Here is a 22547-nt window from a genome sequence, read left to right as displayed (position 1 = left end):
GAGCTAAAATGTTTTTTAGGCTTCGCTGGATACTATCGGCGGTTCGTCGAGGGGTATTCCCAGATAGCCAAACCTCTTAATAGCCTGACAACGGGCTATTACCCGCCAAAGAAAAGAGGCAAGGTCTATAAGAGAGAGCGCACCACACCTCTGGTGAGCCCCAGTGCACCCCTCGGTGAGGAGTGGACTCCCGAATGCGAGAGTGCATTCAGAACTCTGATTGAGAAATTGACATTAGCGGCCATCCTTGCCTTTGCGAATCCACAACTGCCGTATGTTGTACATACTGACGCTTGTCGCGACGGGTTGGGGGCTGCACTCTACCAAGAGCAGGAGGGGAAGCTCAGAGTTGTCGCGTACGCCAGTCGAGGTCTTTCCAAGAGCGAGAGGAACTATCCCACTCACAAGCTCGAATTCTTGGCCTTAAAGTGGGCGGTTTTCGAGAAGTTCAATGATTACCTTTATGGATCAAGTTTCACTGTGCTTACTGACAATAACCCCCTCACCTACGTGCTGACGTCTGCCAGGTTAGATGCTGCTGGACACCGCTGGTTGGCCGCTCTTTCTACTTACCAGTTCACCATCAAGTATAGAGCAGGGCAGGCCAACCGCGACGCAGATGGGTTATCCCGGCGGCCTCAAGGTCCGCCTCTTGAGGATGAAGCTTTCACTAAAGAGAGAGAGAGAATAGAGGACATGAAAAAACGACTTATGGAGACAAGAGAGGACATGGGTCATGAAGTGTTCTCTGCATTATGTCAGCGTCATCTTGTGACATTTAAAGGTGAATACCACCATCATTCAGAGCAACCTGTTGTTGCAGAGTCTCTTGTTGTCGACTCCTCTGTCGTGCCTGATGTTTTCGGCGAGGATACTCTACCACCCATGGCCAACTCTGACTAGTGTAATGCTCAAAATAATGATCCATCTATCTCACGTGTCATTACCCTTGTGAGGAGAGCTGTAAAACCCAGTTTCAGAGAGATACATCTTGAACCTCCAGATGTCAAACTTCTTCTCAGGGAATGGAAAAAACTTGAACTCAGGGATGACGTCCTGTACAGGAAGTGGTCTGAACGAGGCAATCTTGTCTACCAGTTGGTCTTACCTGAGCAGTTCAGAGAGAGAGCACTGCAGGGAGTTCATAATGATGTTGGCCATCTTGGTTCTGGGCGTGCACTTCATCTTGCTCGTGCCAGGTTCTACTGGCCAAGAATGGCCAGAGACATTGAGGAGAAGTGCAAAAAGTGTGAACGTTGTTTCAGAAGGAAGGCTGTGCCGCAAAAGGCTGCACCCTTGGAGAACATCTCTGCTACTTACCCGCTCGAGCTTGTTTGTATGGATTACCTATCCCTTGAGCCGGATAATAGAGACACGAGAAACATTCTAGTTATTACTGACCACTTTACAAAATTCGCTGTGGCAGTACCAACTAGAGACCAGAAAGCCAGAACTGTTGCAAAGGCTCTATGGGAAAACTTCATTGTTCACTACGGGTTCCCCAGTCGTCTGCTCAGCGACCAGGACAGAGACTTTGAGTCTAAGACAATCAGAGAACTCTGCACACTGATAGGAGCAGACAAAGTTCATACCACCCCGTACCATCCCCGGGGAAACCCGGTGGAACGGTTTAACCGAACTCTCCTTGGTATGCTAGGGACCCTGGAAGAGAGAGACAAATACCATTGGAGGGATTTTGTCAAACCATTGGTCCAAGCATACAATTGCACGAGGAATGATACAACAGGCTATTCGCCTTATGAACTAATGTTTGGTAGGCAGCCCAGACTGCCAATTGATCTTGTCCTGGGAATCCACCCTGATATGGGGAATCACAAGACCCACTCAGCGTATGTTAAGGGCCTTCGTCAACGCCTTCAAGAGAGCTACTCTTTAGCTGCGAAAAACTTCCAGAAGATGGGAGGGAAGAACAAGGCTAGGTTTGACAAAAAGGTCAAGGCAGCTGAACTCTTGGAGGGGGATAGGGTCTTAGTGAGGAACGTGAATATCAGGGGGAAACACAAGCTAGCAGATAGGTGGGAACAGGAAATCCATGTTGTTGTCAGACGGATTAAAGACAGTCCCGTCTATGTAGTTAAACCTGAAGCAGGGGAGGGGCCGCAGCGCACATTACATAGAGATCTTCTTCTGCCGTGCGGGTTCCTGCCTGTAACAGAGATCAGAGAGCACAGTTCCCCCATTGACACATCAAAGAAGAGGAGATTGAGGGACAAAACAACAAGAAACACACAAGAGGATGTTGACTGTCAGGAGGACGAGTCGCGCAGTGAGGAGGATGAACTGTATCCTAGCGCATGGGTGCCAGAAATCATCACAAGAGGTCCTTTCCTACAGAAGGAGGGAGGTTCCCATGAGCCTCAGCCAGCTTCCAGGGTGTTAAACCCTAATTCCCCTTCCTTTGTGCCCCAAAGCTCCTCACACTTACCTGAGAGACCTATCCATGAGTTTCGATCAGAACCTCCTCTTGTCAGCTCTGAGGGCAGTGGTATTGTCACACATCCTACTTCACAATGTAGAGCCCCAGACCATGTTATTATTGATATCCCAGAACCTGATATGACACACATCTCACCTGTTAGAGAGAACACAGATCTCATCACCACAGACCCTGTAGGTGTAGACACTGATGATGTGACACCAGAGAGCCTAGAGTCAGAGGCCACGAGTGTCAGGCGTTCTGTTAGGGAGAGACACCCACCTCGAAAACTCACTTATGATGAGCTCGGGGAGCCCTTAACCTTGGCCATCAGTTCGTTCTTTCAGGCTTTAGGAACTGCCATTTCACCTGTAGGGGCAGGTATGCATGCAGGGACTCATGCAGTCTAGAGGGGGAGAGTGTAACCCTGTTAAATTTATTGCACTGTGATTTCCAGAACCCTTTGAATGTTTTTGAATGCATCGTAGTTGTTTCTCGCCAGGTAGTGAAAATTCTGAGCTTACCTGAACGCATCACCTGCAGCTCTCCGTGTGTGCGAAAGGAGGGACAAAAAAGAAGGAGGAAAAAGGAAAAAACCTTGTGCAGCCGCAGAGCAAAGAGTCCTCTTTGCTGACTAAATGTGATGATATTTTGTGTTGAAGTGTGATAGAACTGTCGTTAGAAACAGAGTGTGAAGCGAAACTCACCTGGTAGCACCTGGTAGAAGTGAGACTGATCACGGGAGCAATTCGGACGAGTGTTTCCCGATCTTTCTGGACTATTCTGGTGAGTTAGCGGTCTGTTAGCTCTGTCAGCAGTGTCATCCTGCTTTGGTATATAGGAAAAAAACCAGTCAGAATAGCTAACAAATGTTTAATGATACTGAGATATGTTTTTTCGTGATGATGTGATGATATGCTATTAATGCGCATTACCGTGATGAACGGGTAGCGAGTTAACGAGCAGTTAACGAGCGTTAGCTCAGTTGCGGCCTAGCAGTAAGGCCGAGCACGGCTCCACAGCCGTTGCTGTAGCTTATGATGCTAAAATGATGTGTTGCTGCATATGTTCGTGGTTCCTGTTATTTATTTCGTTCAATGGAGCTATATTGTTTAATGGACACTGGGAAAAAAGAGAGTCGTTAAGTTGATAAATAATTCCGCTGCATATTATGCAGGCTGGTCTTTTGTGAGGGACGAGTTCTTCGGTTCAATTGTGATTCCACACCACCGCCGCTGCCGTGGAGAGGCTCTTGGTTCAACTGCAACCCGCATCACCGCCATGCTGCATGGAGGCTCTTGGTTCAACGGGATCACCGTGTGGATACCAGTGTGGTAGGACAGGCTCAGTCCTGAGGAGTGACACCCTTTTATTTGCACTTTAGATTCTGAGATCTCAGTATTTTTTTTTTTATTCATTTTCTCTATTTTTTTTTACATTTTTGCTAAGAAAACTGATTGATAAAGGAAAAAAAACCCTGTTTTCTCATTGGAGGACCCTGGAAGACAATAAATAAACTGAGTAAACAACGGAAAACCGGGAATAAAAAGGACAATTTAACACATTAAAAGGGAAAGAAACATTTTTTTACTTTTTATTTTTTTTGTCTTTATTTTCTTAATACACCGGTACCGGTCAGGTAATTTTCAGTTCATACTGTGAATTTAATTTCATTTAATGTGGAAAAAAAACCACTCAATGTGTGGAAACTGAACGTTCTAAGTTGAAGAGAAGGAAATTGAATACCTGAACATAAACGTTTAAACTGCATTCTGTGTTACGTGTTGTGTGAGTTGGAAATCAGTTGCTTTAATGCTCAGTGCTACTGCCAATCTCCTTACCCGAACCTAATGAATAGACAGGACCTGATAGAACCCGAGTAGACTGAGGAAAGGTTACAATTGGTTCAGAGAAATACAAACATGCCAGTGCTTTTCCCCCTTTATCAGAAAGGTATTCAGTGATTCCAGACCTTTCTCTAGCACTGACACATTGCTGTGGAGATAGATCTGGATAAGTGAGACTGAATAGTCAGAATAAACCTTTATTTTTCAGTTACTAATTATCTCATCTCTCTTTTCTCTTCCAGGTAAGTTAACAGGGATCTTTACAGAGCAGAGGCCTCACTGTAGGTAATCTCTCCTTACTCTTTCAACTTGTCATGCGGCTTTAGTCCCTGTGTCTTAATTTCCTTCTTGCATGCTAATTTTCAGTGGATAACAGAAGTTGAAGATGTATCTTATATATTTTACTTGTCAGTAGGACAAATTCATTGTTGATTTTGGCCTTTACATGGGATTTGTTAACAGAGAGAAAAGCAGGAAGGAGTTTTACTGGCTGCTGTGAATGGAGATAATACAGCTACATGATATGTAGGGTTGTGGGTGTGGAGACAAAAGTCAGAAGCAGACCAGCATCCTGTCTGATTGGATTATTTGGAGTCATGCTGTGATATAAACCATCCATCCAGATGCAGGGGATGCTCAGAGAGGGGATGTCTTTCATTGTCAGGTTCTACTGTGCTGGCTTCACTAACTCATATTTTAATATTATGTGTTTCTGGTGGCTGCTCACACATTTTTAAAGCCTTTACTCATTATATGACATATTTCAGATGGGTTTAAATAAATACCTCCTGTAAAGATCCCGCATATTGCAGTCTGAATGTTGTTGTCTTCACAACTAATTGTTTCTTATCTGTAAAAATAAAAGTAAATCAATGCTTCATTTCCACTGAGGGAAATGGTTTTTAGTTCACAAAAGTAGACAGGAGGTCTGTGTCGCCAGGCATGTAGTTACATTTCTGGGGAGGCCGCACAGCGTTGATTCAACACCTAAATCTCGCTGAAGACAGTTGTATTGTCAGTGAACCTTGTGAGTTTTAATGAAGCCAAATTTTGTTACATTACCTTTTTGTTAAATGATGCTCTGGCTTCATATGAGTAGAGGAAATCTCCGCTAGCTGCTGGACTAATTTTTACATTGTAAAATGCCATAGGTCTGTGCTAATAACATTAGCATGTTGTATTTGTGGGGGAAATGTGCCAGCAAAAGAAGTGTTTTGTCTGTGAATCCTGGGAGTTATAATGAAGCTGATATGTGTCCTTGTGTTTGAAATTGTTGCTATTAAGCCATGCTTAATGTGTGTTTTGGCTGTGTTTTGAATCGACTAAACTTTACAGCACTTCACAGAAACTCCACTGCTGGCTAGTGTTTTGGAGATGTAACTGGAGAGTGACACAGACACTTACAACGGCGTAGGCCATATGCATAGGCTATGGTGTAGGCTTTGCATAGAGCTTGATGCACAAGTATAAATCCATCTTTAGTGCGTCTGGAGAGGCACCAGTGGCAGCAGACTGTAGAACAGAGATTGAGTGTATGTTTGTTGGAAACAGTCAGTATGGTTGAGAAGCAAGACGAACAGGCTTTGAGAATGCTGCTTATTTTCATTGTTGTACAGCCTCTTGAAAGTGTAGCAGAGTAAGTTTGACTTGATGTGATTTTTCTTGTTGCCTGCTTGCTCAGAGTGCCCTCTGCTGGTGATCACCTTTAATTTGATTTATTCATTTATTTGTCTTTTAAAGGAGAAGTCCGGTATTTTGCACTTTGAGCCCCATTTCTGGGTTGTTTATGATGAAATAGAGTGGTTAAGACCAAAATTGTGATGATTGCTCCTTTTCGGAGAATTTGGTTTTCCCCTGCCTGGCTTAACAGTGCTGCCTATGGCCTTGTGTATATCTGTCCTAAAACTACCCAAAACGTTAGTTTTCAAAGCCATGAGTGGTCAGTGGTGTTCGTTGATGTTCTGACATAAAAATCGTAGCAAACTGATTTACTAGTGGCCTCTAGTAGCTGCTGAGGTCTCTATACCATTAAATACAAAAGTGTAGCTGCTGAGGTCTCTATACCATGAAATACAAAAGTGTAGCTGTTGAGGTCTCTATACCATTAAATACAAAAGTGTAGCTGCTGAGGTCTCTATACCATGAAATACAAAAGTGTAGTTGCTGAGGTCTCTATACTATAACATACAAAAGTGTAAGACAAGTTCCTGTCTATCTGTCTGTCTGTCTGTCTGTCTATCTATCTATCTATCTATCTATCTAGATGAAATAGAATAGAAATAGAATACTTCTCAGAATTATATGGCCTGGTTGTGTTGTAGAGCCTTGGCATGAAATGCATTTGTGAAAATTTTCAGTCATTCAGGTCATACAGTTTCTACTGTGGAAGTGCTAAGTCAGTCGAAAACTAAATTAAACACTACATTTTTAAAAAACGAAGTAGTGCTAAGTCAAAAATAGCTGGACTTGCTGTAGAGTACCATTGCCAAACATTAATGTTGATATTGGGACAATTCTGCAAAACCCTTGATTACTCTCAATTGCAACATTTTAAAATGTTTTGCTTTCTGATAGTATCTGTGCATGGCAAATGGTATAATTAGGGTTAGGGGAAGCTGATGGTGAGGGCAAATGAAATATGGTTGAGGTTAAGGCTGGCCCCTGAAAATCGGAGATTCAAATCACAAGTCTGAGAGACCCCTCAGTCACTTGATATTCTTCAAGTCGAGCAGTCATGACCACTCCTCCCTTTCATGCTGCTCTCTGGTACAGGTGGCTGCAGACCCAGACCCAGTGAGTGAGTCTGAACGGGATGGAGGTAGCTGCCTGGAGAAACAGAGGCTTTGCCTGATGAGGCTCTGAGATAACGTTATCTCCTGCCTGTGAAGTGATGAATTTACAACTCACACTAACTCTCTATGATACAGTCTCTGGCTTTGGTTTGATATCTAGTGTTGGCAAAATACAACAACATTGTTGCACATTTTCATTGAAGACCTACCAAGAGGCAGTTAAAGAAGCAAGAGCACCCTTCTTCTCTAACTTAATTTTAATAAACCACTTGAACCCCATAATTTTATTCCAAGTTATAGATTCTGTCACCACCCCCGTGATTTTACTGATGCCTCTCAAGAGACATGTGAGAGGATTTTAGATTTCTTTAGTAATGAAATCAAAGACATTAGGCAACAAAATACCCCCCTTTGTTTTTAGCCTCATTGTAGCCTGTAAGGGACATGGAGTCTGAGTGGGCCATGTTCAAAGCCTCCATTGTGGAGGCGGCTGCTAGGAGCTGTGGTCAGAAGGTTGTCGGTGGAACAGTGGACTAGCTCTTTATCCTTGCAAGGTTGCTGGAGGGGGCGTGGGAGTTTGCCTATTCAGTCTACATGTGCTTTGTGGACCTGGAGAAGGCTTACGACCGCGTCCGTCGGGGGGGTCTTGTGGGGGGTACTGCGAGAGTATGGGGTCCCGGGCTCGCTGCTACGAGCCATCCGGTCCCTGTATGACCAAAGTGAGAGCTGTGTCCGCATACTTGGTGTGAAGTCGACCACATTCTCGGTGGGTGTTGGCCTCCGCCAAGATTGTCCCTTGTCACCAATCCTGTTTGTGATCTTCATGGAAGGGATCTCGAGGCGCAGCCCTGTTTGTGATCTTCATGGAAGGGATCTCGAGGCGCAGCCGGGGGGAGGAAGGGGTCCAGTTTGGGGACCTCAGAATTGCATCCCTGCTTTTCGCAGATGATGTGGTTCTGTTGGCGTGTGAAGCATGAGTGTGAAGCAGTTGGGATGAGAGTCAGCACCTCCAAGTCTGAGGCCATGGTTCTCTGTCGGAAACCAGTGGATTGCCCTCTCCAAGTTGGGGGAGAGTTACTGCCTCAAGCGAGGGAGTTCAAGTATCTTGGGTAATTCTTTTGAATAAATTATTTATTTTCATTTTTCACTTTAATATATTTAGATATTTGAGATCCTATTTCTTTCAGTTGCACATTTTATCTTTTCAGATTCAGATCTTATTTTTTTTACAGTTTCAAATCTTTTAACTTCCAGCTTTGCCAATTCACCACTTAAAGACACCTCTCATTTTGAACATTTCTCACCTGTGTCCTGGCTCCAGCAGGTGGGCCTGCTGAACCGGACGCCATCATTGCAAGACTGTATGGCTCTCCATCATTGCGTGCAGACACTGCGCTGCGTTCACAGTGCTAGGTGGAAATCGGAAATTTCAGCACTTAAAGTGTGGCTGTTGAAGTGCACAATAACACAGATAACAATAATAACAATAACAATAAAACAGATTTAGCCATGCAGGATATTCGTGCATGCCGTGCAAATGGAAGTTTGTCACTGCCAATCACATGGTGTAGCCTACATAAAGTGTTGAAGGCAACTGAAGGCAACGTGATAGGGGAAGGTCCCTAGCCTTTTTGTTAAACCTGTCTGTCATGATTCCACACCCCCTCTCGGTTGGTGCCACGCCCCACATGCTAGATCAGGGCCAAAAGTCTGAAACTGAAAAGAAAAGATCTGAAACTGGAAAAAAATTTGAAACTGTAAAAAATAAGATCTGAATCTGAAAAGATAAAATGTGATCTCAAATATCTAAATATATGAAAGTGAAAATGAAAATAAATAATTTATTCAAAAGAATTACCAGAGTGAATCATATTATATTTAACCTGAAAAACTTTTTGTACACTTATTTTTATTTTGAATACATTGATGTATTTTTCAAAATTCAAGATCAGAACTTAAATTTTCAGTTTCAAATTTTATTTTTTTAAGTACAAAACATTTGGCCCCAATATAGTTCCATACTGACGTAAATGATGTTGTTCTTGAACAACTTGCAATTTTGTGACAACAGCAATTACCTTTTAAGCGCTGACTCTAGTTGACTTAGTGTTGCACTTGAAGTACAGTGACCCTGACGACATAGGGTTACGTTCTTAGTCCTGATAAAGCTCCTCCAGAGCCACAGAAAACATGATGGAACTGTTTTTACAGGTCAAGAAGAACTAAACAAAACTGAATCTGACATTTACATTTTGTTGAGTGGCCCTTTAATACACACTACAGCTGATGGCAGCTCTTATGTTTCTGCTTGGCTTCCTGTTCAACTAAGTCAAAGGTGATTTTACAGTGACTCTTTCTCTCTAAACACTCAGACTGTGCTGCAGTAGCCAGATTCCAGTTCAGTGCCAGCTGATGCCAGTCACATGCAACACTGATATGAATTACTGCTGCACACTTTTATTTATGGCAAACTGTCAAGTGTGTTATTTTTGACAGGGACAGTAAATGTCTGCTCTGCTCTCTGACCCTCCTCTGGTGTGTGTGTGTCTTTGATAGAACACTTTGACACATCAGTGTGTCATATGATCTGCTGCCAGGAATACTGTACATCCACAAAAGGTATGAGTACTGTGAGGAAGGTCAGGACACAACACACTGACACATGTTTAGTCATCTCACTGAACACAATATGAGCACTGCCTCCCAGTGGATCAACCCCAGACTGGTAATCATGTTTACTGGTCACAGATCAGCCATATTATATTAAATGGAAGCCTCATTTCTACATTACATCATTCTACTTAATGTTTAAAGCTCCTTTAATGACTTCACTCACATGCAAATTCTGGTCATGTAATGTTAGTAAGAATCCTCAAGAGGACGCCATTCACCAACTGAAATGACATTAGAAGTTGAAGACATTTGGATCAAGTATATATTGAACACTGGATAAAATGGGGTTGGAATGAGAGTTGTGCAGATTTGGGATTAAAGTTTTAATTTGTAATTGACTTCATAGAAATTGATTAACAAGTGTTCCAACACAGATTCCTCCAATTTCATGTATTCACTTTAGTGGAGGTAGAGAGTCAGGACAAAAGCAAAGCAAAAACAGTTACATACACTGTAGCAACACCATGAAATACTAATATTTAAGTTTAAATTTAAAAGTGTATAAAAGCCACTACCTCCTGCATTGCACTGAATGTTGGCTTTGTTCATTTGTCATGACGTACAGAATTGCCCAATATGGACTCAACCTTTAGGGATACGCAATTAGTCTCGAATTAAAATTCATGAATGTGTCTGTGTTTTCAGACATCATATACCCCATATAAAGCTTTAGCTTTATATGTGTCTTTAGATCCACCAGGGGGTGTTAAATAGCCACACTGCCTGATGACTAGTTAGTCAACCTGAGAATTTCAGGATGTCTTTTACCACCAGGTTCTTTGGTTGTCATTCCAACAAACTCAGTAGCACCTCATCTCTGCAGCAAATTCTAAAGTCTTGAGCCATTGTAGAATGTCCTCTCCATCCTCTGTGTGTTTGAACTTCTCTCTGGACAGATATAGAGTACCAGAGGCCATGTTAGACTTTTAGTGAGAATTTCTTTCACCTTTCATGCCATCAAACTGGTTAATGATTATGGGTGAGATTATAATCAGTCTTCCATAATGGTGCTTGGTAATGGTGGGGTTTTAACTTTTGATGAAAAAGTTGGATTTTACTGTCTGAATGTACTATTTGTTTTATGTAAAATAATGTTATGTGGTAACTGTGGAAGAAACACACAAGTAAAGATTCAGGCAGATGGGGTGAACATTGAAAGAGTTTATGACATCAGATTTCTTGTATATCTCCTGTATATCTATTTTAGTAAGGCAAATTGGAAATATATATATCATACATTCAGACTGGTTTACATTTGTAAGTAATGGATAATTGGTAATTTATATTATGTACTAAGACAGGTATATTTTGTACGATATATATTTTATAATTAATATTATATATTTACATGAGTTATTTTTGTTTGACAATGTTAAATGGTATTAAAAAATTATGTATATAGAAATGTATGTGGTTTATCCATATAAGAAAGCTGTCTGTTTCATTTCACTCAATGACTTATGGAGAAGGGGTGAGAGTTAAGAAGTTTACACTTTTTGGATGTGTAAATCAAAGTAACTATACATTGACAGTTTTGCTTTTACATTATGCTTTTCATGATTTGTAAATATTACTTTCTCTCTCTCTGTCTACTTGTCTGTATGTTCATGTCTTTTTTACATGTTTGAAATGAATATTAATATTATGTTTTGTGTACCTTTTGTTTAAACTGGAGTGTTACAAGCCTTATGGTACATGTTAACAAATGAGCATACATATTTAAACAGACAGACTGTGTTGTAAAAATGGTGCATTTTTTGTATTGTGTAGAGTGCAAATTACAAAGAAGTACAGTTGCCCAAGCTGTTTAGCTGTGATTTGCAAAGCAATTTGACAGCAACATTTTGGTAGTGATTGTTCAGTGGAGCCCCTGTGACTTTGTGGTTAAAGGTCCAAAGTGAGAGATAAATTGATGCAGAAACACCCTTCAATCAATTTTTTTTTTTTTTTTTTTTTTTTTTTGCAAATTGATATCCGTGCCCACTCCACCACTCATTGGACCTGTCAAATCGGCAGAGACAGACTGTCTCGTACCGGCCTGGTTCTCCAACAGAAGAGCGGTCATTACGCTCTGCCTTTATGCACGGCTGAGCCTATTAATAGCGTCCGTGCCACTAATTCATCACACGCAGACCGACCTGCAAACCATCATTGCGGTGATATTTCAATCTTCATTATAAAACGTCAAATTATTGACGATTCATTTATAGCTCTACAGCGGGTTGTGTAACAGAAACAAACATCCTTGTGAAACACAGTGCACTGTATAGTTATAGCCTACTGGCTTTCAGTAATCGAATTATTAGAGTTACCTGAGGAATCGTTTCAGCCCTGTGGCAAACAAATGTTTATGATACTCACGTTTTGTTCAGCAAGACAGTCTTCACAAATGAACACCGCTTTTATGATTTTGAACTGTAAATGTAATTGCCAGAAGTGAAAAGCTAACGTTAGGCTAATAACAATCAACACTGTGGTTGCATGACTAAACATCACCACCATAAACAAGGCCTTAAAGCTGTTCGGCGTGGCCTGGCGTGATGACGCTCTGTAGTCGTCTTATTACTTACTTGTTAGATGAATTTTATGTATATGTATGAGGTTTGCCAAGTGGAAGCATAGATTATATTAACTAATCATTAACTGGATTGTTTTAATAACAAGAAACATTGATTTGATTGATTTATTTTATTGTGAAATGTAAAAAAAACCCACAAGGTTGCTCTGCTGGGCTGCATTTACTCTGATACAATGAGGTATTCATTTTCATCATTTTTAAACAGATCGTTTTTTTTTACACAGTTTCACCTGTTGGAGGGCTGCGGAGCCTGATATAAAAATAGACCTGCTTCGTGAAAAATAGAGTTGAGCCATATGGCACAGCTTTCATTCAGTCAGTGTAGCACCTAACATGCTGCAGCAGGGGTGAAGCCCAGCATTGTGCCCTGTGTATTTTGGCAGTTAGCCTCTTCTACTTCAGCTGTGACTCATCTGTCTCATGAAGGTGATATCTCAAGAACATCTTGGGTTTTTTTTTTTTTTTTTTAAAAAATTGACACAAACCTTCCCTCAGACTTTGGTGGTCAAAGGTCAGAAGACAAACTCACTGTGACCTTGCATCCATCTCACTCTTGTGAACATGATATCTCAAAAAAACTGAGGGAATTTATTCAAATGTGGTACAAATGTCCACTTTGAGTTAAGGCTGAGTAGACTTTGGTGGTTGAAGGTCACTGTGATCTTGCATCGGTCTCATTTCGGGAATTTTGTTATATCTCAAGAAGGGGTTGAGGGAGTTTCCTCAGATTTGACACAAACTTCCACTTGAACTAAAGAATGAGCGGATTCCAATTTGGTGGTCGAAGGTCAATGGTCAAGGTCACTGCAACCTAATAAAACATGTTTTTGGGCATAATTCAGTTATTCATAAGTTAATTATGACCTGATTTTTGTTCGAAGCATCCGTTTTTTCACATACATGGATGTGAACTGATAAAAAAACTTGTCAGGTTTGCTGAGGCATACAACTGCAAAGCGGTAATTCTAGTTTTAAAATATTGCATAATTAATAATGTACATTGTGTGAGTGTAAACAGCCAAAAATAACATAGAAAAAATAATCTCCTTTTCTTTTCTTTACTCTTTGCCCCTTCAGCTGTGTAAAACTAGTCCAGCGTAGATTCATTCTTTCACAATTACTGCCCCTGAAGTTGTTTTCCATGTTTGGGGATGGGGGTGGGCAGAGTTTAGGGCTGCTAACGAAGAACAAAATCAACCAGCACTGCAAGAAATCCATCCAATCCTCCTCTTTTATGGCAGTGAAACAGGAATGCAATAGTTCTATTAAAACACACTTTTGGAGCCATTATCATGATCATATATGTGCAGCTACACGGCTGCTCATTCATACTTAGTCTGAGTATGTAAGTGCATTTTTAATGACAGTGAAATCATGAAGGTCTCAGCTGACGGAACGTCTGGGGCCACGCCTGTCTTTGTCGTCTCCACATCAGCCCTCCTCCGGCCCCGTCCTCTCCATCGGTATTTTCCTTTCCATCTTTCCCCTTTGCCCTGTTGCCCTGACAACAGACAGACACATGCAAGTGTTTCCTTGGAGACGGGACAGATGAGCCCCCCTTCACGTCTGACAGCATACGTTGCAGCACCACCTGTGAATGTAAAATCACATTTAGATGATAAACACAAACCAGAGGCATTTTCTGTTTTCTGTTCTGCATTAAGACAAACTAATCTGAGTCTTTTTCTTATTGTCCAGCTGAGAGCTCTGGGAAATTGCAGTGCAGCTATGACTCAAGGTCCAAATAATATTTTTGGCTTTCTAAGTATGGATCATGTTTGTGAACATTATAACACATGACTGTATGGCAAATTGTGGACAGTGAGGATTAAGAATCTTCAAGTATATCCCATTTGGACCACAGGCTGTCAGTGGAATCTCTGAATCTCAGATCATGCTTTTCACTTTTTAAATTGACTCTCCCAAAATTGGCACAATAAATTCAGAGCTAACAAGGTAATAGTGGGTCTAATTATATTGAAACATATAGCCACCAAATTTTTTACCTTGGACTCATCCAGTGGTAGAATCAAGACCGACACTGTGGCAGACAGTGATGTGTAATGCTACTGAGCTGAAGTGAAGCTGGAACTGGAGGCTTCTGTTCCACATGTAAGAAAACCTCTTTAGAAAATCCACACGTTTCAGAATCACACTACTAAAACTCTAGCCTTGGAGCATAATTTTACTCAACTGCTGTGCTGCTGCTGCACAGTCCATTTGTCAACAAAGTTATTTTAAATTTCAAAAACCTCAACCCAATTACTAGAATAAATTTTGGCAGTGTACTGTAAAACTTCAAATAATAGCCCAGGCTATTATTTAAACAAATTACTGAACTCAACAGGCGTATGTTTGGGACAGGCATCTATAAAGGACAGGCCTTTAATTCTTTTTACACAAAACTGTTGCTCAGCAAAGATGGAAAATACAATCAAATTGTTTATTTGAACCAGTATGAATATTACATTGTATAAAAGTTAGGCTCCAAATAACATATCAGTTACATAGTATGTTATGACACTTGTTTCATGGCACTCAAGGATAACTGCACCTGGCACACCGCCATAACTTCGGTTAATTTTTATTAAATCCCTTTTGATTTTTTTGCTTGGTGGAACTTACACACTAAAGGAATATAAATGACTTACCCAGTAATCGAGGAATGAACACATATTCTTCATGAAAGCTTCAGAGGAAGGGAGTCACCATTTGTTTTTTGGCATGCTGTTAAATACACAGCTACACCAAGCTAGTAAAATGGACTTGGCATTTAATTGGGATTAGGCTTTTAATTGAAGTTTTATGGTATGTTTCTACAAACAATTGATAAGTTACATTTCTACGTTATTAGTGGATACATTGAAACTTTACATTTCTTCACTTGTCAACAATGCTGTGGCTCATATGTGGTAAGGTTTAGGCACAAAAACCACTGGGTTAAAGTTCAGAAAGAATATCCAGTTTTGGGGGCACAATCCCTGCTGGAAACACAGCAATGTCTCAACAAAAACAACTGCTTTTCTTGGCACTATCCCCACTGGAAAAGCTGCCACATGTCACTAAAAGAGACCCATGCTCAGTGGCTACTGGAAATGCAACGACTCACTAAACATCCACAGTAAGGCTGCAGCTATCGATTCTTTTAGTAATCGAGTATTCTATCGATTATTCTGGCGATTAATCGAGTAGTTGGAAAAGAAATACTGCAGGTTTTCATTAAAATACTTTAGCTTTATTTAAGGGCAAGAGTAACATATAAAAGGTCAAATGATGCATCTACTGTAAACTCAACTGCTTGCTCAGTTGAACATGGTAGAACCCTCTGCACAAAGCTGTCCAAAGTACGACTCTGCGACTTAAGAGTATAATTAATGTTTTTTAATTGATACTTATTATATGGCCTTCATAATTATCATAGTTGAAGTTCCTATGACTGGGTAGTTAAGACTCATTCACTGTGGTCAATGGATGCCTTACACCTGCTGACCCTACTTTACTGCAATCCAATTTAATATTCCTGCTGTACTCGATTTGTGCATTAAGGCTCCATTTTCTACTGTGTGCATGTCTGTGTGTCAATGAGTGAGTAAGGGGTGCGCATGTGTTATTGTGTGTGAGACTAACATAATAACATGAATGAAGCAAAGGGTTAAACAAATTGACTACAGCATTTTATTTTCTGTGTGTTGCTATATTCTATAGCAAAACTTTGCTAATACGCATGATACTTGCCAGGTAATCACCACAGTGATTTCTGTTATTATTCAGCCATTGTAAAGCCATAATACACATACATTATTCACATGCATTATGAATCTCAGCTAGAAATCACTGATTAAGGTTAAATGCAATTAAATGTGACGTTGACGTTACCTTGTTGCGTTGTGTCCGTTCAGCAAACTTGATGCATACAGTGGATTTTTTCTACTTAGATGTTGTAGCATTGAGGATGTGCTATTGTGGTGTGCTAATTCTGTTTTGTAATACAAACGGTTTTCGACATGTAATGATCCCACACTCTACACACTTTCTGTCATTTTCTTTGGTGTGTCTCCACTTTTTGTCTCTCACTCTTTTCTTGTCCTTCTTCTTCCATCGTTTTGCAAACCGTGCTACATCCAAAAGTAACATAAGCGCTTGTGCAACAAAAACAACCATCCATGCAAAACACAGTGCGCTGTATAGTTATACTGGATTTAACAAGGCAAATAATTTGCTTTGAGGCTTTTTGGTAATCAAATTATTCAAGTTACATTCACAGCTACGGGCAATTTAGAGTCACCACTTAACCTGCATGTTTTTGGACTGTAGGAGGAAGCCTGAGTACCTGGAGAAGACTGCATAGAAGGGCTCCCCCATCTCGGGTTCAAACCAGGAACCATCTTGCTGTGAGGCGACAATGCTAACCACTGCACCGCCATGGATCTTTTTGAGATGCTGATTACAGAGTGCTGTAGAGATAATGGGGTTTTTTTTGGTTTGTTTTCTGCTGTTTGTTGCTGAGGAGGTACTGTGTAGTGGAGATGCAAATGATTTTAACCTAAAACAGTAAACTTTTGTTGGGTTTTGGCCGTTAGTTCACACGACAGTAGCGTTTTGGGGGCCTGAAAATGCAATCTTGTCGTGTTTGGTGGCACTATGCAGTTCCTCTTAAAAATGGAGACTTTTGGTGGACTCTAGAGCTCTGTTTGCGCTGCTCACTGCACCATCACTGTGAACAGCAGAGACACATAACTTACATGCACCAAATACTGAATCTACTTACACACCAATGAAGGGCAACCAAAAGGGGCTTTTGGTCCCGGGAGGACAAGCAAGTGGTGGGAAAACTTTGTGAATGGCGTTGTGGAAGAGAATGAATAGAAAGAAACTTTCATGTGTCTAAAGCCTCCCTCGTTGCCCTGAGCAAAGAACTTTGTCCTCACATCGAGGGGGAGAGGATGCACATAAGATCACCGCTTGGAGTCCTAAAAAAGATGGGGTGCACATTATATTATTAAGTGATGATCTACGATAAACTGCTAATGCCTTTGGGTTGTCATGGCCGACTGTGTCTGTTATTGTCAGACAAACATGCAAAGCCATCTCTATTCACTTTGGTCCCACATACTGTACATTCAGCTGCCTTTCGCTGTGCCCCAGGCCAAAGCACTAGTTACTGCATTTCAACATGCTCATGGTATGCTTCAGTGTTTGAAGCCATAGACTGGACCTCAGAAATCTGATCTCTGCAGCTGGGAGTGATGACTGGTGAAAATGAACCAAATGGTGATGAGCTGAAAGATGTTGAAAGGTTCAGTAGAGTTGAACTGTTGGGTTCAGTAATTCCATTCACATCACAAATAGTCATTTGATCCATTGTGTATATGAACACTGGAGCTTTAAAGATAAATATGATCAAGACTGATAAAAAATTTGAAGACATTAGGGTTAGCCATGTTAGACATGGATTACCACTTTAAGCACTGGCAGTCCATGTCTCAGTGTGAACCTCCAAGGAGGGTATCAAAGCATCACATGAGGATTATTTCAAAACCAGTGATCATCTTGACCTGTACAGGACAGCTACAGACACAGCTCTCGCTCTAACACACCTGAAAGTGAATTATCTCCTTTGGAAGCCATTGGCTCTAATTAGACCCTGTATTTAATTTAACACAGCATGGATGAAACAGCTACTTATCACCACCTCCTCTTATTCCAAAGCCAGAACACAGGTGCTGCTCTACTTACACAGTATTCCCCTGACAGGTAATTACTAGACTACAGGGATTTGGAAAGGGTGGCAGTGCCTTCAGGGAAAACCTTTTTTTTTTGTTTTGTTCATATCCCCTTTGCATCTACCTTCTCATCTACCTGCTTTACTTCTTATTTTCATCCTTTCGTCCTACTGTTCTCCCTCTCCATTTCCTTCTTTTCCCCCCCTTTCTTTATCCTCCTCCTCTCAACAACATCAGGCCTGTTTGATCTTCAGCACTGAAAACCAGCAGCTACTACTGTGCCATCAAAAGCATCTCTATGGTTGCTATGGTTATTCACTTAGATACAATTACTATAGCAACACTGTTTCTGGAGGCCTGGGAGGAAGTGGCTCAGTAGGAGTCCAGGTGGAGACACACAAAACGCGTACACTACATTGAATATGCACGGGACAGTTTCCTGTTGGTGTGCCACTGAGAATATAACATGGAATGCAGTCTTTCCTCTCTAGATACAATCAGTGGGCACAGGTTTTGGTTTGGTCTCTGGATACATAAGATGATACCAAACCTGGCAACCTCACTGTGATGACAAAACTCCAGGGGCCTCATTTCTAACCATGGCATACAAATGAAGCTGTCCTTGAAAGATGCCTAAGCCACTTCTCATGACAAAGATTAAATTTGTAAAAAAAAAAAAAAAACAGCATTGGAGACTAAACATATGCATATTGCAGGGAAATGTAACATCTTGACAATGCCCTCAAATTCATTGTTTTTAATGTAGAGGCATAGTTGTGATCGAATGCCAGAGCGCCATGGTGCACATGCGTTTCCGAGTTCCTATTTTCTTATGCTCTCCTATTCTCTTCCACAGAATTATCGGCCCATTTCTAAGCTGCCTTTCCTATCCAAAGTTCTTGAAGAGGTGGTGCTAATTCAATTCTTAATTGTGTTAAACAATATTACCATCTTAGATGCATTTCAAGCTGGATTTCGAAACAACATAGCACTGAAACTGCTTTCCTAAGGGTCACTAACAATTTACTGATGGGTGCTGATGCTGGGGAATGTTCTATTTTATTGCTTCTTGACGTCAGTGCTGCGTTTGACACTGTCGATCATAACATTCTCATCAATAGACTAAATCAATGTGTAGGTATATCTGGAACTGCTCTTTAAAGGGATAGTGCACCCAAAAATGAAAATTCAGCCATTATCTACTCACCCATATACCGATGCCCTGGTGAAGTTTTAGAGTCCTCACATCCCTTGCGGAGATCAGCGGGGGCAGCGGCTAGCACACCTAATGGCTGACTGCGCCCCAGACTAACATCCAAGAACACAAAATTGAAACCACAAAATATCTCCAACATGCTCATCCCTAGTGATCCAAGTGTCGTGAAGCCCCGACATAAAAAGTTGTTTCGAAAAACGTCATTTGAACTTTGTTTTTAGCCTCACTGTAGCCTGTAGCTCTGACTGCTTCTCTGTGCTCCGCGCTGTTTTTTACTCATAGACAGCCCCTGGAATACAGAATGCACTCCCAGTTTGAAAGGCCAGTGGTCTCTGTCATGTATCTGTGCGGCCATGGTGCTACAAACTTTGAGGGCCTTTTTGCTACAAACACAAAAACAATACTGACATCATTAGAAAGCTAAGACTATATCCAGTAGTGTATAACACTCAAAATTATGAGTCAGTGTGATGGATAATGATAATGAAAATGATAATGATAATGATAGTCACTTCTTGATTATATGTCAGATAAGTTACAATTTTGTTAACAATACTTCAGAAAACACTACTATGAGCAGACTGTGAACCACATTAGCTCAGAATGACTTAGTACTGTCTTTGCTGCCAATGCAGTGTTCCTATTTGCAACCCTCTTCATCATTTTTTTTTTTTTAAATATCAGTTACAGATGGGTATCCTTATCATCGCCATCCCTTTTCTATTCTCTGAGATTGATCAATACATGGCTGATCTGACCCTGCGTCATCAGTCACAGCTGCCTAGTTGTCAGAACGAGAGGCTGGTTCAGATGTAACATCGTCATGCTATGGATCAGCCTGTTAGCCCAATCAATCCCTCATCAGCGCTTTTTTTAGCCTCAGCCCTGTCCAGGTCATTAACAGCTGCCAATAGCCTCATTAGACCCTGCAGCTGATAGTGTTATTCTCTGTCTCATTCACTCTCTTGTGATGGACAGTATACTGTATGTACATATGGTTTAAATTACTACCTCGTTGAGAATTTCAGCTTTATGTAGAATTGTTGTAACATTTGTAAAAATACAAATAAAAGTTGGTCGATCAGAGTGAGAACAGAGTCAAATATTTTTATATGTGAGCCTTTTCATTTTATTTTCTTGTTTTTTTAACAAGGGAAAAAGCACAGGACATTGCTTCATATGTAAAATACAAATCAGATGCAATGCATACAGGTTTTTAGCCATAGCTGATTTACAACCTCTGACCCTGGTTAGGCTTTTAGAATTAAAACAGTAAGTGTAAGATTACTGAGCAGGGAGTAATTCAATGCAATAATACAATACAACACAACATATACAATAAAATATGGGCGAAGACTAAGTCAAAGAGGAGACCACAATAAGAACAGAGACAAAAGAAAACACTTAAAGAGTATGTTATTTAGGTATGAGGTCTGCATGTGTTTGTGTGTATGTGTACATGCCACACGTATGTCCATGCATTGTGCTTAAGGCATATGCGTGCACGTGTGTTTACAGTGGTATGCAAATGTTTGGGCACTTCTGATCAAAATTTCTTTTACTGTGAATAGTTCAGTAAGTAGACGATGAACTGATCTCCAAAAAGCGTGAAGTTAAAGATGAAACATACTTTTCAACATTTTAAGCAAGATTACTGTATAATTTTTGTTTTGTACAAGTGTAGAATGCAAAAAGGAAGGTTACAAAAAGTATTCAGAAGCTGTGATACTTGCCAAAGGGGGCACTACTAAGTAATGACCATGCAGGGTGCCCAAACTTTTGCTTCAGGTCCTTTTTGTTATTTTCAAACTGCAAAGGACTGAAATAAAATAGTAATCTTGCTTAGAAGAAATGTTTCATCTTTAACTATTTGCCTTTGGAAATCAGGTCATCTTTTACTTGCTTAGCTTTACATGGTAAGTGGAATTTTGACAAGGGTTGCCAAAGCTTTTGCTTACAAGTGTATATGTGAGATCAAAGATTGTGGCCTGCACAATTGTTGTTCACAGGCTTGCTTCAGTTTCAGCTGTTGCTTTACATGTGTGTTAAAAACCTTGAGTTCTTTTTAATTTCACATTGTCATGCTTTCCACAATTGTATATCTCTATACCTCTTACTGAAAAGGACGATTGCCCAAATGTTGTTCTGCGTTTTGCTGCACTGCAGGTTCCCTTTGTTACACCCCTTATTCTGATTCCACTATGTTGTTTGTTAACCAGTTGACAGAGTATTTGTGGTGCAAGGTGGTTCACAGACTTAGAAATTAGTTTTATGACCAAAAAAATTACAAAACCGTCAAAACTTTATGTATTGTATCGCTGTTAAAGTAGGCAATGATGCCATCCAGCAGGTTTCCGATACTTTACATTCAATGCCTGTTTATATAATGACATAATGGGTGTAATTGTTGTTGGCCACACATGGTTATACAGTATGATAAATGGGAAAATACCATGGCATCCATGAACTGCTGTGCTGCCTTGAAAGGTATATATTGTCTTATTAAGCAAAAGCAATTAAAAATTGTTTTTGACAGTTTTGCACAGTCTTTTTAAGTGTCTATCAAACTTAAGCTGCGAATCTAAAATTACACCTAAAAATTTAAGCCCATATACCTTATCTCTCATTGACTTTTCTTTTTATTGAAAAGCACATTTAAACTGTCTTGTTGTAGTTCAAAGTCAGATGATTACATCACAAAACTAAACTTTGTTTATATTTTAATTACTTTGTTAAACCATGAAAAGTTGTATAGAATAAATGTAAAGCTCCATTTATCAATATTTTTTATATTGAAAACGGATCAATATGTAATAAGAAAGGAGTCACTCATACTGAGAACCCACAAAACATTTTCATGCGCTCTGCAGTTCCCTTTACCTTATCACCCTCAATTCCAACAACACGCAGGTAGCTAATAAACTTAAATATACTGTCTTTATTCTGGTTTTCTAGCTCACAAATCCACTCTCATCAACCTGGTTGAGTCCAGCCATGCTAGCAGCTCTGTGAGGCTGTACTCAGGCACTGCAGAGGTATGTGCTAAATGCTAATGTCAGCATGGAAATATACTCACAATGACAACATTTTAGCTTATGCTGGTGACAGCGAGTAAGAAAGTAGTGGATCTAGGATTTTCTAAGCAAGGGGCCATCAAGGGGCCACATTTCTCACAGAGGGGCCAAGTATTTTTCCAACATGCATGCACACAGTCACATTTATGATAAGGTATATATACAATTCACGAATCACACCTTTTTCAAACACTTCAATTTAAAAAA

The 22547-nt window shown here is 40.5% G+C and overlaps 1 protein-coding gene across 6 annotated transcripts; it reads left to right on the top strand.

Moving 5' to 3' along the window:
- Positions 1-1736: 1736 nt before the first annotated feature.
- On the top strand, positions 1737-20739 carry LOC126404026 (uncharacterized). Of its 6 annotated transcripts, none has more exons than XM_050066978.1 (4): positions 1737-3223; positions 3615-3771; positions 4527-4565; positions 16642-20739. In XM_050066978.1, the coding sequence occupies exon 1, from the start codon at positions 1768-1770 to the stop codon at positions 2845-2847; it is 1080 nt and encodes a 359-aa protein (XP_049922935.1). In that variant the 5' UTR covers positions 1737-1767; the 3' UTR covers positions 2848-3223; positions 3615-3771; positions 4527-4565; positions 16642-20739. The 6 variants fall into 6 exon arrangements, with proteins under 6 accessions (XP_049922935.1, XP_049922933.1, XP_049922936.1 ...); XM_050066976.1 differs by having other exon boundaries at positions 4527-4569; XM_050066979.1 differs by lacking the exon at positions 16642-20739 and adding an exon at positions 8022-11465.
- The last annotated feature ends 1808 nt before the right edge of the window (positions 20740-22547 follow it).

This window comes from Epinephelus moara, chromosome 17 (assembly GCF_006386435.1).
Source record: "Epinephelus moara isolate mb chromosome 17, YSFRI_EMoa_1.0, whole genome shotgun sequence".
Classification (NCBI taxonomy): Eukaryota; Metazoa; Chordata; class Actinopteri; order Perciformes; family Serranidae; genus Epinephelus; species Epinephelus moara.
This window is presented reverse-complemented; position numbering and strand designations above follow the sequence as displayed.